Genomic DNA, 17,780 nt, shown 5'->3' on the forward strand with positions numbered 1-17,780 from the left:
TTTACATTCAAGGTCATTACAGGAAAAAATCACACACCGTGCCCTGGCATAATTCTCATATTTGTGTAAAAAGCCATATTTTACATTCTGTTTAAATTAATTATAGTGCGGATTCATTCCAACCCAAAAAACTCTTGTTTTTGTTCAGTTGAAGCACGATTTAAACTAATATTACTATGCAGTCTTCGAGATCGATATTTGGGAAATCTCCTTATTATTACTACATCGGAAAAATAGTACACTTTCTATTTTCTCGATCACAAGTCTTCCAGTTAAGGCAGGATTTTCGAAGGTATACTTTATTGAATCCATTTTTGAGATCAATAAAGTAGTATGACAAATTATATACTGCCTCAGACGACCAGCGGTCCATGCTAAAGCACAACAAGTTTTCTCCAACAGTGAATATCGAGTTTCACAATCGGTAAACTTCTTACTTAGATAGTAAACGGCATGTTCCTTCCGGTCGGTTTCATCATGTTTCCCCAATACGCATCCCATTGATTCTTCAAGAACAATAAGATACATAAATAATGGTTTCCTATGAATAGATGGAATTAGAATACTGTTAGATGCCCAAAAGTGCTTATTTGAGCTATCAAATGTGGGTATCTTTCACTCCATTTTGTCGAGAAAAGTGTTCGAAACCGCCCTTGCTTTTGATGATTTGCAATACAATGTGAAATGATCTTGGTACCCTTAATTTGTGTGTTATTGTGCAGGAATTAGACATGAAAGAGTAGAAAACAAAGACACAAGAAAGTTGGCAAAGGAACCAAGAAAGGAAGTATTCATCAGCATGCTCGCTAGGCGAGTGATGTAGCGAAGTGCTTGCTAGGCGAGCTCCCAGCGAGCTGCCAGTGAACGTTCCCAGAATTTTACGGTAGCAAACATCAGCAAACTCGTTGTGGCGAGGGAAGTAGCGAACACTCCCAGACTTGGACAAAATCATAGCTAGCACTTACTCGCTAGGCGAGCCACTAACGAGCTTCCAGCGAGCAATTCCAGTAGTAAAACATCAAAACTCGTTGGAGCGAAGGAGGAAGCGTGGGCTTCGCCTAGCGAACGTATACATTTTGGACTTGGATGATTCTTCTGGGCGCAGGCACTTCTGGTGGCCTATTTTGGGGCTCGCTAGGTGAACCATTCTGCTCGCCTAGCGAGCATGACAACTCAGGAACCAGTACTATAAGTAGCAGGGGCTACTTTTTGGAAAGAAGAACTTTTAGACTTAGATATTTTTCAGCATTTCTTGGGATCATTTTTTTTGTAACCTAGAAACCCATTTTTCTTCATCTCTTAACAATATTCCACAAAAAGAAGGTGGATTCCCATCCAATCTCGATTCTTCGACTCGGATGTTGATCAACCTTCAACCGAAAATTGTTGACCAAGCTACCATGAAAATGAGTAGCTAAGTCCTTCATTTTGTCAAGGTTAGATGTAGATGATCATAAGCTTTGTGTGAATATGGGATGATCTTCATTTGTAAACTCTTTAATGATGAATATATGGTGAAAACTTTGTTTTATTGATAACTCTTTGTATTGGTTTATGATCGAGAGATGTTTTCCAACTCTTTACCTAGGTTTTCATCCAATCTTGTTTGTTAGCTAGAGATAATAATGAATGATTTTGTTCACCATAAAGTTGAACCAAAAAGTTGTCATTTTGATAGATTGTGTGAGAGATCAACAATGGTCAAAATGGGAAAACCCACAATGTGTGTTAGAGATAAACACATTGGGAGGACTTTGTGAAATAGTTTATCATCTAAAGGAGTTTATGAGTTTTGTTGATCGAACATATGCATGCAAAGTGATCGTCGAACCCTAACTTTGACAATCTTTCTCATATCGAAAAACCAAAACTTTTACTGCGATTGCTTACCTTTTATGGAAGCTACCGTGACCTAAAACCAAAAAACCCCTTGTTACGATAAGTTAAGAATTGAACAACTGTCGAACGGAGGCGATATCTCACAATCCCTGTGGAGACGATAACAAAAACCTGACACTCAAACTACTATCCAACAAATACGAGGCTCTTGTAGATAATCTCTAATCCTCTCAAAAGCTTTTTGGCAGTCAGAGTTCCAATCAATTGCCTGATCCTTTCGAAGTAACTTGAACTGGGCTCACACGTAGCAGTCATATGAGAGATAAACCTGGAAAGTAGTTCAATCGTCCAAGGAATCCTATGACTTCCCTCTCGGTACGTGGAGCAACCATGTCTTGTATTACTCTGACTTTATCAGGATCTGCCTAATTTGTTGTTGACTAATGATGAAACCAAGCAACTTCCCTGATCGAACCCCAAATGTGCATTTAGTAGAGTTCAATCATAATCGGAATTTTCTGAGGCGCTCAAACAACTTCTGCAAGTGGTCCATATGATCCTCTTCACTGTGAGATTTAGTGGTCATATCATCGACATAGAGCTCAATTTCCTTTTGCATCATATCATGGAAAAGGGTAACCATCGCTCTCTAGTAAGTTTCCCATGCATTCTTGAGACCAAAAGGCATAACTTTGTAGCAAAATGTTCCCCAAGGGGTAATGAATGTGGTCTTAGTAGTGTTATCTACCAGAGTATCATTCTGTGGCAGAGGGAAATTGTCCTTTGGAGTAGCTTTGTTTAAATCCCTATAATCGACACAAATTCTGACTTTGCCATCTTTCTTAGGTACATGCATAATGTTAGCTACCCATTGAGGGTACTTCATAACTATTAGGAAACCAGCATCGAACTGACGTTTGACCTCTTCACAAATCTTCAGATCCATATCGGGTCTTGTTCTTTGTAGTTTTCGGTTCACTAGCGGACTGACTAGCTGAAGCGGAAGTTTTTGTACAATAATATCAGTGTCTAGACCCGACATATCCTGGACCATGCGAATACATCCATATATTCTTGTAGAAATTTGATCAATCTTTCCTTGATAGTTTCCCCATGTGTATTCCCAACTTTGACCTCTTTCTTCTCTTCCTCAATCCAAGGTTGATTGTCTCCCCCGACTCTTGATGTGGCTGAAGGGCTTTGGACTCGTGCTCGAGCAGCCTTGCCATTTCTTTAGGGATATAACAATCTTCCTCACTCTCATATTCTTCTTGGTTGATAGGGAGTCCAAAGTTAGAGGAAGTAATAGGGTCATCGAATTCAAATGATTTATTAATTATTCTGCATGTTTTTGAAATGATTATTTTTTAGAAAAGTGAAAATTGAAATGCAAAAGAAATATATTTTTGTAGTTTTTGAAAAGGTTTCCAGTTTTTGAAAAGAAAAACACTAAATGAACAATGAGAACTTGAACAAAATGCTCTTTCTTTATCATAATGATATTTTGAAATTTAAAGTAGACCTACAAATGATCCATCAGCCTTGGACAGAGATAAGGATTTTGAAAAACAAAAGAAACACAATTACTTTGACGTAGGAATAACTTATGGAATCTCAACTGCCTCCCAATTTGTCAAGGTTGCTTCACACTGGTATACCAGATTTTAAATTTCTTTCTCTACGGCGTCATCTTCAATGGCACTGACTTGATCTCCATGGACAAAGCTTATGTTGAGGAACACTTCTTGGATGCTTCGAATGTGGTCCTTTACAAGGATCAGGGCTCCTTTCTTAGAAGAAGGCTTGTACCTTAAACCTAAACAGTCATTCTTCTCGCTTATATCAATGACTTACCCTTAACCTGCAGGGCTTTCACTTTCAACTACTGATTTCACACTCTTCAAAGATGAAAATGAAAAACTGGCCTTCTCAACATGGTCATTTACTTCCACAAACGTGGCATTGGCTATTTCGAGTTCCTGGAAAGAAGTTTCCAAGGCATCCTCATCATACTCAATGTATCTAAAGAAGGAGAGTTGAGTGATGATAAAATCTTCTTCGCCTGAGACAAGATGAGCTTGTTATTAACGACAAACTTCATTTTCTGGTGCAAAGTAGAAGTTATTACCCTAACAGCATGTATCCATGGACGTCCCAAAGACATATATAAGCAGGATTAATATACATGACTTGAAAAGTGATTGGGAATACATGCAGGCCAATTTAGACTGGTAGCTCTCCCTCCCCAATTAATGTCCTATGGGACCCGTCAAACGCTTTTACCATTAGGGCACTAGGTTTCATCTTTGATCCATAGTAAGACAATTTAGCCAGTGCCCTCTTTGTTAGGACATTAAGGGAAGATCCAATGTCAACTATAACCCTAACTAAAGCATCTTATTGGCATTTTATGGACACGTGTAAGGCGCGGTTGTGATTCTGTCCATCCTTAGGCAACTCTTCATTGCTGAAGCTTAAAGTGTTGCAAGCTGTGATATTAGTGACCACTCCATCGAAATGGCCAACCATTATATCTTGAGTAACATGAGCTTGGGCAATCAATTTTAGTAGAGCCTCCTTGTGAGCTTGGAAGTTCAAAAGCAAGGATATGATAGGTATCTTTGATGGTGTTTGATGCAGCTGATCGACTATCTTGTAGTCTCTTTTCTTTATCATTTTTAAAAATTCAACAGCTTCACCAGATTGTACCGCCTCAGACTCATTAGAAGGAAGTACGATTGAAGATTCCTTTATTGGTACTTGAGAGGTCATATTGAAATCGAGAGTATAAATTCGACAACTACAGGTTAGTGTACTCGTTTCCGCGATGTTTATGACATTGACACCAACAACCTCCAGGCTCTTCTCATGTTCAACATCTTCAGACTCACTATCCACAATAGTTATGTCGTATTTCCGAGGCACGACCTTGGTGCTTTCAAATGTAAAAAAAGTAGGCATAGAGACTACCATAGGTGATGGATGACTAGTTGACTAAACAACATCCTTTCGCTGATAGGTTATCTCAATAGGTTCTGGTAGATTGAAACAAGGTTCAAATATTGAAACTTCCTCATCTGTTGCAAGACCACAAACTTGTAAAACCCCTTGATCCATCAAGTTTTAAATATCGGCTTGTACCATTTTACATCCTTTTGGATGAATGACACACTCTTCACAGTTATCATGGCAAGTACTTGTCATACCCCGATTTTGGCCCTGAAAATTTTTCCCCATCAATCACTCATTTGCATTCTTTCTTCATGACCATTCCATCTGGTCATGATACTATCAAAAAAAAAGTTTGTTGTTGAACTTGCTACCACGACCAATCCATGTTTGTCTTTTGGGCTTTGTTTCTTGATTTTTGGTATAAGATGATTATTCTCCTTAGCCATGCGAGATTTGAAAACTCTTTCATTGGTCGCAATCAAGTGAGCCTCATGTTTCATCTTTCGTTCTAGTTTTATCGAAGTGATTATTCATCTCGCCTTGTCACATTACTAGTTCTCACTTTCTTTCAAAGAAATTATGTGTCAAGTGCAAAACATTTTGTTTTGGGTCATCATTCATCATTCATTTTCTCATTCATTCATAATTCAAAGAAATTCCATACATGCTCCTTCATTCATGTTCATATTTACTATTTCATATTTTTACGTTTTTTCACATTCCAAATTTGCATTCATATTTTCTTACTATTTCATATTTTTACATTTTTCACATTCCAAATTTGCATTCATATTTTCTTACTATTTCATATTTTTACGTTTTTCACATTCCAAATTTGTATTCATATTTTCTTCACTCATGTTGAAATATTTTCATTCATATTAAAGGAATTCTACATACTCATTCATATTTCATTCATTTCGTTCATTCAATCATGATATGGCATATGAGCAAAGCATCTTATCACATGAATATATGGAAGGTTTAAGTCACAAGAGGACAAGTTCGGTTTTGCCGCAACAGTACCAATTTCTTTTTCATTCACATCAGTAGCAGGATGCATTTGAATTTGAGGAACACGAGTGTTCTTCTGGAAACAATGACAGGAATGCATGCAGAAAATGGCTTGTGTGAAGCAAACAAATATCCAAGAGTGAAGCTTGTTCTCATCCCTCTGCGAGTCCCATCTTGGAAAGGGATCCTCATACAAGTGATAATTTTTCTTTGGATCACTTAGTAGGAACTCATACCTCCATTGATTCTTCTACTGTTAATGATACAGTGTCAGCACCAATTAGTACTGATACATCATTTTCTGGCTCAAAATTATCAGACGAAAAAACTGGTAAGGTCAATAACATCTTCAAATATGAAGACACACATAAAGAGTCTTTCAGTGATAATTCGGTTAGGTTCTGGACTAATGGAGGATTATCAGGACTCGACCCATCCTAAACCTCTTTCTTCCAGGTGCTCAACATTCCCACAAAGATTAACAAGGGTACTGTTGAAATCTTTACACCTGTTGAACTCATCAAGAAGGGAGACAAGGTTGGATCTTCTGAAGCTGCATTGCTTGCCAAGTTAGGCATTAGGCCCTTTTCATATGGTCTTGTGGTCCTTTCTGTTTATGATAATGGCTCCGTGTTTAGCCCTGAGGTTTTGGATCTTACTGATGATGACCTTGTTGCCAAGTTTGCTATTGGTATATCAATGGTTACATCATTTTCATTGGCCATCTCATACCCAACATTGTCAGCTGCTCCACACATGTTTGTGAATGCCTACAAGAATGTTCTTGCCATTGCAGTGGCAACAGGATATTCCTACCCCGAGGCTGACGAGGTTAAGGAGTATCTCAAGGATCCAAGTAAGTTTGTTGTAGCTGCTGCTGCTGCTGCCAATATAACTTATGATGAACCTGCTGCTGCCAAGGAGGAGAAGAAGGAGGAGCCTGAAGAAGAATCTTCCAAAGTATCTCGCATTTTGCACATGGACTCCTTGAAAGGACATCATAAATGTCTTGAGAATTTTATCCAAAGCTACCTGTGTGAAGAACAGAAAGAGCTCGTTAAACTTGTTGATGCCAAACTCGGTCAAGAGTATGAACTTGTTGTTACTACTTATGCCGGACTATACCGTTATAGAATTGGTGATATGCTAAAGGTAGCTGGATTCAAGAACAAAGCGCCACAGTTCAACTTTGTATGCAGAAAAACATTGTATTAAGCATCTGTGCAGACAAAACCGACGAGGTTGAGCTTCAGAATGCGATCCATCTGTATATGTGACTATTGTGAGACTTGAGGTGAAACACAGTTCCTCTGAATCGCCGCACCTTCATCGACATTTTTAATCCATGATCCAAACAACTCAAACATACAAAAATCAGTCCAAATTCCAAAAAAAAAGAGAAAACACATATTCAAGTGAGTTACAGTGGTGAATTGTTTCTTACCAACAGTGAAGTTTTAGAAATGAAGAGAATTGAGAAGGGGACCACAAGTTGAATATGGACAAAATTCAAAACGTGTTCCGTACAGACACTTCCCACTACTCTGAGGAAACACAACAACACAGCAGAGAGGAGATGAGTCACATATAAGAGAGGCCACTGTTCATAAAGAGGGAGAGCCGAAAAACCCTAATTCCTTAGAGGAGCCGCTACTGTTCACTAAGAGAAAAAAAGGAGTCGACGGACAAGAAGATCAAAGACCGGCTCAGACGAAACCTTACCTACATCCGTCGGTCAATCTCACCGCAACCGGTTAGTTTCCTTTTCGAGTTCCTATTTCCACTTCTCCGTTTTAGCTTCCTTGAAGCTTCCATTTGTTTGTTTATCTTGCTGTAAAATTTTGATGTTCAAATGAAAGAAAATGATCGCTGGATTAAGATGAATATGTTTATCAAAACCTGTTGATGCTTAAGTCCATTGGAAAGTTCTGCTCCCTACTGTTCTGGTTATGTTTATTTTATTTTTGCTTGCACTTACGCGTTTCCGATGGTTTTTGTTGCTCTCCCATGCTAATTATGTCACAGTAGACCGGTGGGAGAATTGGTTAAGCATCAGTATTGGCAAACCATGGGTGGCGGGTTTGATACCCCTGTGCTGCACTTTGGTCTTAGTTTTTTCACTTTATTCAATTTTTAATCTTTGATTGATTTAGGATTTATTTTATTATTAATCATTTTGTTTTATTTTATTCTCATTTTTCGACTTTAGCTTTTATTCTTTCGCCGTTATTTTATTTTTATTTGTTAAACATCGATTTTAATTTATGGGTTCAACAATTCCCATGTTGTTTATCCACGATTATTTTTATCGGTACATTGATGGTATTTTGCCGCGTTTTGATTAATCACATATGACATTTCGATTGTTGTTAATATGTGCAAACCGGCTTTGAGCACATTATCTAGATTTCTTGTTTGCTTTTTTTCAATTTCCATCTGTCTTGCATGTCATTGCGTTATGCGACATTGATTCGCATCCTCGCATCCCGATTTTTATCCGTGCACGTCCCGATGTTGTTTCTTTCGATTAAATTTTTGAGTGTTTTGTATATATAACTTGTTGTGTTATTTATTCACATGGCTTACTCTTGGGCCTTCTTACAATGAGAAAGTTCTCTTGCACTTACACTCATACATTGCATTATTTGTTGTTTGGGCCCGATTTAATTATTCCAGTACTTTGAATCCCCATTTGACAAAATGTGCCCCACTCCCCCGATGTGTAATAATTTTACTGCTTTTCATTTCTTTATTTGTTTGACTGTTTAGTTAGCTACTAACACAAGAATAAAATCAACCATTTCCAAAAATATCAAAAAATAAGACTCGATCCAACGTCGAGTATTTTCTCAATAAAACAAATCAATCATTTTCTCCCTACCATTCTATTCCATTTCTTTCAAAAACTTCACCAAATGCTTGATCCAACGTCAAGCCATTTTTCATAATAAAAAAAAAAGTATTAATTCATATTTAAGACCTTTTCGATAAAGATGGAAATGGAACGTGGTGGATACCGCGCACTCCTGAGACTAGGGTTCGAGATGGATGTCTCGCCTATCCTAGCTCTCGCCATCATCCAAATTTATCTATTCTGTTTCTATCAAACACTTTATTCAAATTTCTCTTAAACGTCCATCAATGCTTGATCCAATATCGAGCCATTTTCACAACAAAAACTTAAAATACTTAATTCCTATCTAAACACCTTTCAATAAAGATGGAAATGGAACGTGGTGGATACCATGCACTCCTGAGATTAAGATTCGAGGTGGATACCTCGCCTATCTTAGCTCTCGTCATCATTTAAAATTGTCAATGTGATTTCCTCAAACCCTTTCTCAATCAAACCTCAAAAACACTTAATTCTTATTAAACATTTTTGCAAATAAGATGGAAATGGAACGTGGTGGATACCACGCACTCCTGAGACTAGGATTCGAGATGGATATCTCACTCATCCAAGTTTTCGCCATTATTCAAAACACTTCAAACCAATCAATTTCTTTTTCTCGCCGCCGTGCGATTGACTCTTAAACCTTTTCATAAACGAAACGTACTTTGTTTCAAAACAATGTAAGGCAATGTTTTTCCACCTGTTTTGGGTAGTCCAACAATGTTTTCGTCGATTTGACACAAAGTAGCTTTCGCTAAAATCGACCAACAAACAAACATTTTTCTACCCAGAACTACGTAAGCCTTGATTTCTCTGTTGAGATACGTAGGAGCAGGATTTGTAAATCTTGTCAGGCCCACTAATAGAAAAACTTAGGTTTAGTCCTTCGTTAAAAATTCAAAAACATTTCTTCTCTCTTCTATTCTTTCTTTCCCACCTAATAACTTGAAAAGCCTAACATTTCAAACTAACACTAATGCACACAACTAACCTAATGGTTCCCGTTGAGTACAACGGACGTGAGGGGTGTTAATACCTTCCCCTTGCGTAATCGACTCCCGAACCTTGATTTGGTTGCGACGACCAACATCATTGTCGTTTTGTCTTGGGTTTTATCGATATTTCCCCTTTCCTTTTTAGGAATAAATAAAGTTCGGTGGCGACTCTGTTCAGTCCATCATTGCGAGCGTGCGATTGCGTTTCGCTAGGTCGTATTCCCACATTTTCCTTGAGGTACGACAGTACTAACCAAGCCAACTCCCATCAGTCTTTCATGGAACACTTGCAAAGGAGTTCTAACATCTTCAAAAAAAAATTATCACATAAGCATCATATATATTTTCAATGGAATTAACAACACCATGCGTGGGCAAAGGATTATTCTTTATGTTAGGTCCCACATCTCTGAATGACAGGATCTTGCTTCTTACTTACTCGTGTACCTTACTCTTCAATGCAAAACATCCTTCTAGATCATGTCCTAGGGCTCCCCCATAAAAAGGAAAGTGAGCATTTATGTTGAACCATGATGGTAAAAGATCGGATAGAGGACCCAAAGACCTTGGAACCACTAGTCCTTTTTACACAAAGAAGGGTACAACTCACTGTATGTCATAGGAATTGGATCAAAGACGACCTTATTCCTTTATCCCTTATTTTGATTAGGAGGATTCTGCGGATGCGGAGCTTGAGCCCTTGGTTGTTGATAAGTTGGCTCCATAAGTGCTTATTGATATACTAGGGCTTGTTAAATAAGTTGATAGACAAGAGCTTGTAGTTGGTTGAACACCGGTGTGACTGCTGCCACATCTGGTTGTTTGATATACTATACTGGATAAGTTGGCCATTATAGGGAAATTTTTCGTCGTTGCTTCCTCCATAAGCGATTTCTTCCTTGACTGGTGTACACAACATTTGTTTCATCCTCATTTTCCTCTGAAAACCTCCGGAAAACTTTTTAACATTGTTACTGGATGTTTCGATGGCAGTTATCATCTTGCCATTTTTCAATCCAAGTTCAACCTTGATGCCCACAACAACTAATTCAGAGAAAGTTGTTGATACGCTACTCACCATTCTTTCATAGAACATGGGCTTTATAGTATCCATGAACCAATCTTCCAACTCCCTCTCAGCAATGGGTGATTCAACACGTGAGACCACCTGTATCCACCGTACAACTCCACTCCCACTGGTACAACTCCATTCCCAGAAGTAAATGTAGCAAGACACAATCACTATGTGAAAAATCGTGATCGTGGCCATAATTATGCCTGTGGTCTTAGTTTTGATCACAACCACAATAGTAATCATAAGAACGTATCTTTTCACCAAAACTGGAAAGATTATGAAAAGAATGAAAAAGGTGGCCAGAGTAGCAAAAATAAAGAAAATATTTGTTATCGTTGTGTAGAAAAAGGTCATTGGTGTAATTTTCTACAATAAGATTGATCTTATTTATAAGACATTATATCAATGTTTTAAAATTCGAACTGAGGATCGACCCAATCAAGTTATTAGGTAATTGAGTTACTAGTCGGACCAATGAGTCACTAGTTGTACCACATGACTTCTAGTTCAGTTTATATGAATAAAATTTTTATATATATATATATATATATATATATATATATATATATATATATATATATATATATATATATATATATAATACATTTATTAATATAAATTTCATAACTATAAAAGAAAAATTTATAAATTTACTGATGCAAATAATTTGAATAAATTTTTTACATAAAATTATAACTTGCAAACATAATAATTAACTTGAAAAAAGTAATTGTATGATATAATAATACTATAAACTAATAAAATAATATATAACATAAATAAATATTATACTCTTTATAAATAGTTAAAAATAAAAGATAGAGTTGAGAAATAAAAAATAATTGTTAAAAATAAAAGATAGAGTAGAAAAATAAAAAATAATGTGAAAATTTAATTTCATCTCTCTTTGCTAACATAATGTTTTTTTTTTCAAATAATGAGATTCATACTGAAAATAATATGAAAATATAATTTCATTTTTATTTGGTAACATGATTTTTTTTAAATCTTTTGTTAATTTATATAATTAATTTTATAATTTTTTAAACTTGTTATATATTATATTGAATGAATAATAATAAATAGTTTTAATGAGAATGAACTAAAAAGAAATGTTGTAATTATAGAAAATACATTTCTATTTTCTTTGACTAAATTAAACATCAAAGAAATTCATTGTGCATTTGGTAAAATTACAAACCTAATAATTTTGAAAGGTTTACATATCTAATTTGACAAAATTTCATTTTTGCAATTTTAACATTATTTAGTTATTATAAATAATTAACGTAATTATAAATATTAATAAAATCAAAATTTAAATCAGGGGCATCAAAACTTAAGAAAAATGAAAATAGGGGATCAAAATTATAATTAAACTAAAACTATAAAGGCTTAATGCATCTTTTGACTCCTAAGCTTAATTTAATATTTCACTTTAATCCCTTAATTAAAGAGTGTTACATCATAGTCCTTTAAAACTGTTTCGTTAGTCTATTTGATCATTTCTGTTAAAAAATTTGGAAAAAACATTAACTACCGCCTACATGACAGTTCTAATGGATTTTTAATATTTGACATGGTTTTTTTGACATTTTTTTTGGCTTTTTCTTTAAAAAAAACTACAATTCCAAAAATGAAAACATGACTCTCCTCCCTTCCCAGAACCCTAGCAGTCACTACCTTCTTTCTCTTTCTCCTCATTCATAAACTATTCATCTCCACCCACTTCTTCATCTTCCTTCATTTCCTTCTTAACATCTTTCTTCCCTTCCTTTGTTTTTTACAGAAGCATCAGAACGAGGGATTTGTTGTGTGTTTGATTTTAGATCTAGTTCCAAATCTGATTTACTATGTGTTTGGTTTTAGATCTGATTTTAGTATCTTACAGAAGCATCACTCTTTCATTTATCAAATGTACTTTCTTTTTGTACTTCTTGTTGTCATTACTTCATGACATGAACAAAAAAAAAAGACCATAGAATGGAAATCAATTTCAATTGAGCTGTTTTGTGATGCTGGAGTTGTTGGTTAACTAGAAATGGTGCTAGAAAGAGTTATGGCTTGTACTCATATTCAAAATATAGGCAAACCTTAAAATAAGTTAAGGGACTTGGTGACTAATTATGTCAAATATAAACATAAAAAGATCAACCCGCGGATCAAAATATTCACTGGTTCGATGGTTTGATCAGCGAACCAGCCGGGTCACACCGGTTTTCACCAAGTCAATTGTAACTATGGTCTAATGACCTTACCGGACCGCTCTACCCTCTGGTTCACGGTCTAACCGATCTGATGACCGAAACGGTCCGAGATTAAAACATCACATAAATATGCAATGTAATATATACAATTTATTATAAAAGGAGTGAGATTATTGGGAGACAGACATCCAATTATTCATAATACTCCCTCTTAAATGTTTGTTTTGGATATGCCTCGATAAAATTTTACTAAAAAAAACTCAATGAAAAAAAATCCAATGAAAAAAATAGAATACAATATCGTTTTTGATATGTCATTTTTAATTATTACAATTACATATTTATAAAAAAAAAAAATCGAACTCATTTTTTAAGTTAGAACGGGCACCCGAATAGACCGGTCTGGTCTATATATTTAAAATCTATGAGCAAACATAATTTATTATTTTTCAATTTTGTGAAGTACTTTTTATTTGAACTGTACCCATTATTTAAAAAATTGTATTTTAGGTTTTAATTTTTTAATAATTTTAATTAATTTGATGTTTTTTTTTAAAACAAATTTGAAGTTTTGAACTATATAAATGGAACGGTGTACTAATACTAATGACATGTCACAATTCCAATATGAAATATTTCAATACTCAAAATCATTATTAGGAAAAGATTATTATGAAGATATTTATAGGAAATAAATAATAACAGCACAATTCAATTCATCAAATCTCTTGATTTATTTAATTATGAAGATATTTGCATTAATTCAAATCTTAAATATATATGTATATATAACCCCTCTTTTATGCTCCTCTTTTCATCAATCATTCAAATACAAATGGCTGCAAACTCTGATCAATTCTCTGCGACTTCAGTTGGGATATTAATGAAGGAGAAGGATGCTGTAAAACCTCAACCTTCAAATTCCAACTTCTCCGAGGATGCTTCTGTTGGCGAGTCAAAGTTGCAAGAACATGATTTTATCAACCCTACAAAGAACATGGTGGTGGGTTCATCTTCATCAAGTTTGGCTAATAATAAGTCCAACAAACAAGATAATACCGAAAAGAAATCATTGAAAAAATTTCCATGCAATTATTGTAAAAGTCAATTTTCATCTGCGCAAGCTTTAGGAGGACACCAGAATGCTCATAAAAAAGAGCGCGCATTCGCAAAACATGAACAGAAGGTAAACAATGGTTTTGAGACTCCTCGTCATCTTTTTCCTTACTACACTAATTATCCTAATCTTTCTACAATTCCTTATCATGGATTTAGATCCTATAATAGATCACTTGGAATTAATGTAGAATCTATGATTCACAAACCAAGGCCAAGCTATTCTTGGATGTCACCTCCTTTTAATTATTGTCATACTTCTGCATGGACACCAATGCAAGAGATGAAAACCTATTCTTTTCTTGATGGACTGCAGAATGAGAGTGTTAATGCAAATACTGTAACTCCAACTTTGAAGAATTTGCTTAAGAATTTAGAAGATGGTGTTGGAGAGTCTTCCATAAATATTGCTAATAAGTCAAACTCGGAAGAAGAGAATTCAATTGTAGCTGCCACAAGTGATCATGTTAATCATTGTATTAACATGGAAGAAGTTTCTGAAGCTGAGTTGGATTTGTCACTTAAACTTTGAAAATTTAGTTTTTGCTTGATAAAAATTTACTCTCTAATTTGAGTAATTATAGTTATAATTTTTTTTGTATAAGAATTAAATTTCTTTTGTATGATTTTATTTAGGTTTTTCTGTTATTTAACAAATAATATATAGAACATATATGGTGCACTAACATATGAAAGAAAAGAAAACTATCTATAGTAATTGTTAGAATGAATTAATGTGTCAAATTAAACTTTTACATTATTTTATTTTAGAATGAATTGAAAAATCTTAACACAATAATTTTTCTTAATTTATTAATATCTCTCTTCGAAATTTACCAACAGAGATTTTAAAATATAAATATAGTTTAATTATTTAAAATATAACTATTTTAATTTCAAATATTATTAAATTTGTATTAAGAAAAAAATTAATTTTAATATATTGTTTTAAATTGATATTAGTAAAAAAGTTACCCGTTTAAAAAATTATAAAATATAATATTTTTTGTTTAATTTAATTATTTGTTTATTTTAATCGTTCTACCAATTTTAAAATACTATTATTTCAAATTTTTGGCTTAATTTTTTAATGTTTTTACTATATTATTTTAATTTGTAATTAAATTGGTAGAGTTGTCTTATTTTTATTTTAAATATTTCTGCTAAGTCAAATTCTATAAAAAAAAATAGATTTAATTGTAGTTGGCACACGTGATTATGTTAACCATTGTATTAATATGAAAAAGGATGTTGAATCGGGATGGCTTGATTTGTCACTTAAACTTTGAAATTTAAAATTTATTAAAACATTAAATATAATGTATAAATTTATTCTCTAATTTGAGTAATTATAAATATATTTTTTTTTATATATAACAATTGTATTTTGAATAATGTTGCATGTTAGGTGTTTGAGAGAGAGTCAGTGTGAGAGTTGAGGGTGAGGAGTGATCATTGTATTAACCTTGAATGAGAATCCATCCAATATATTTATACAAGTGTTACAATATGTTTGGGATCCAAAACGAAAAAATGAAAAACTCGGGTGTGTAACTGGTTACAGTTGACACTGAATTAAATCACATTTAGTGGTAACCGGTTAACGCCTGAGGTTAATCGGTTACACTTTCGAAAACTTCACTTTTCTACTACTTCATTGGTTGTTTATGGCTTTGCTTTAACCAGTTACACCCCATGTTAACCGGTAACATCACTTAAATTACCACTATAATTTTCAACAACTCACTTAACCAATTGTTAAAAAGAAAAATTTTGCTCAATTGCAAAATGCATATAAAATTTTTGTTTGTAAGTTTGCAAAACCATGTCTCAAAGGCATTAGACTATCGATCAAGATTCCATAAGATGCTTATAATCTATAATCTGAGTTTGGATAAATGAAACAATATTTATGGAAGATTTATGACATATAAGTAGGGGTTGCAAACAAGCAAGTTCATCCGATTTTGGTTTGTCCCGTAAAAGTTTGCAAAACAATGGGGTGGGATAGCGCGAGCATATATAGGTGTGCCCTACTACAAATAACATATTTCACAATGGTTGTGAAAGAGATATAATCACGATTGATAGTTTGTGGTAAAATAGTGTGTGGTTGTAAGTTGACTACTTACAACCATGGTCTATTGATCGTAGTAATAAGCTAACAAACGTGCTACATATCACCACGGTTGTACTAAACAACCATAGTGAAATAATTTAAGATCCTGTGTTTGATGCCCAACAACGCCATTTTAGGTTTTATTTTTATAATTTGGATAGCTCACTTACACATAACCACAGTTGAAAGAACCAACCGTGGTAAAAAGATTTATTTTTTTAATATAACTTTTTAATTTTATGGAATTCCCAATTTTTTAACTTGTATTTTTTTCATTTGTGAACCACACTTAGAGCAGAAACAATAATACTAACCATTTACGAACCACACATATAATTGGAAACTAAAATGACTCAAAAATTTCATTAAGAAAAAAAAAATATATATATATATATATATATATATATATATATATATATATATATATATATATATATATATATATATATATATATATATATATATATATATAATATATATATATATATATATATATATATATATATATATATATATATATATATATATATATATATATATATATATATCAAAACCAAAATGGTACAAAATAACATACAATTTATATATCATTACATCAAACAATATCTACAACATGAGGAATAAGTCTTGTGTCTTGGTGTATTAACTTTAAACACATAATTTCAAATGATAATATTTCTTAGTAAATAAACTTAGAGATTCTAGCATACAATAAATTATGAATAAAAAATAAAAAATATTTACTTGTTAATTTTCTCATATGCTTTCGTCATGATCATTACGAATAACATGCACATCATCTCTATCAAATTCTTCATATGAAGTTGGCACTTGTGTTGCGTAAGAAGGAGTCGAACGAATATCAAAATTTAAATCATGATTTTCATCAATATGAGGAATATTTTTTCCATGGAGTATAATTGACCATCTTTTGTCAAAAGGGTTAGTCACATAAAACACTTGTTTTTCTTAAGTAACCATGATGAATGGTTCGATTATATAAGTTGTCTTGCCAAGGTCAATCCCTATGAATTCTAACTCATCAGTCTGTACACCAAGTTTATTTCCAACCCACTAGCATTTAAATAAAGCCACTTTAAATAAAATATAATCAATCTCCCAAACCTTCTCAATGAGCCCGAAGAAAGTTGTAGATGCCAATATATGATTCTTATCTTTCGAACTAGATAAATACATGGATTCAACCTCAACCATAACCTCACTATTTTACATTGTACTAGATCATATTTTTATTTTGTATAAAAGAAAAAATTAGTAATTTTGTATGCAGTCCAAGTTACTACATTATATTTTTGAAAGTATGATATCCATTTAATTGTCTCGGATGCAATATCATCATTAGAAATTCTTTCATTAAACCAACTTATCAAATTCTTGTTATTCTCTTTCAACAACCACTTGTCACTCTTTCGCAAAGGTAGAAGTCTGGTTATTATCTGATTGCTATCTTCCCATAAGGAAGAAGCCTGGTTGTAATGGATGAAGTAGCTTCCCATAAAGCATCAACTTGGGTTCAGAAGTATCTCATTCATAGTCCTGCTTGAGT

The 17,780-nt window shown here is 33.7% G+C and overlaps 1 protein-coding gene and 1 pseudogene across 1 annotated transcript; both read left to right on the forward strand.

Moving 5' to 3' along the window:
* Positions 1–5,766: 5,766 nt before the first annotated feature.
* Positions 5,767–7,132, forward strand: LOC127082595 (uncharacterized; annotated as a pseudogene).
* A 6,681-nt stretch (positions 7,133–13,813) lies between these two features.
* Positions 13,814–14,626, forward strand: LOC127082596 (zinc finger protein 3-like). The gene has a single exon (XM_051022825.1). The coding sequence runs from the start codon at positions 13,814–13,816 to the stop codon at positions 14,624–14,626; it is 813 nt and encodes a 270-aa protein (XP_050878782.1).
* The last annotated feature ends 3,154 nt before the right edge of the window (positions 14,627–17,780 follow it).

Source organism: Lathyrus oleraceus, chromosome 5 (genome assembly GCF_024323335.1).
Source record: "Lathyrus oleraceus cultivar Zhongwan6 chromosome 5, CAAS_Psat_ZW6_1.0, whole genome shotgun sequence".
NCBI lineage: Eukaryota > Viridiplantae > Streptophyta > Magnoliopsida > Fabales > Fabaceae > Lathyrus > Lathyrus oleraceus.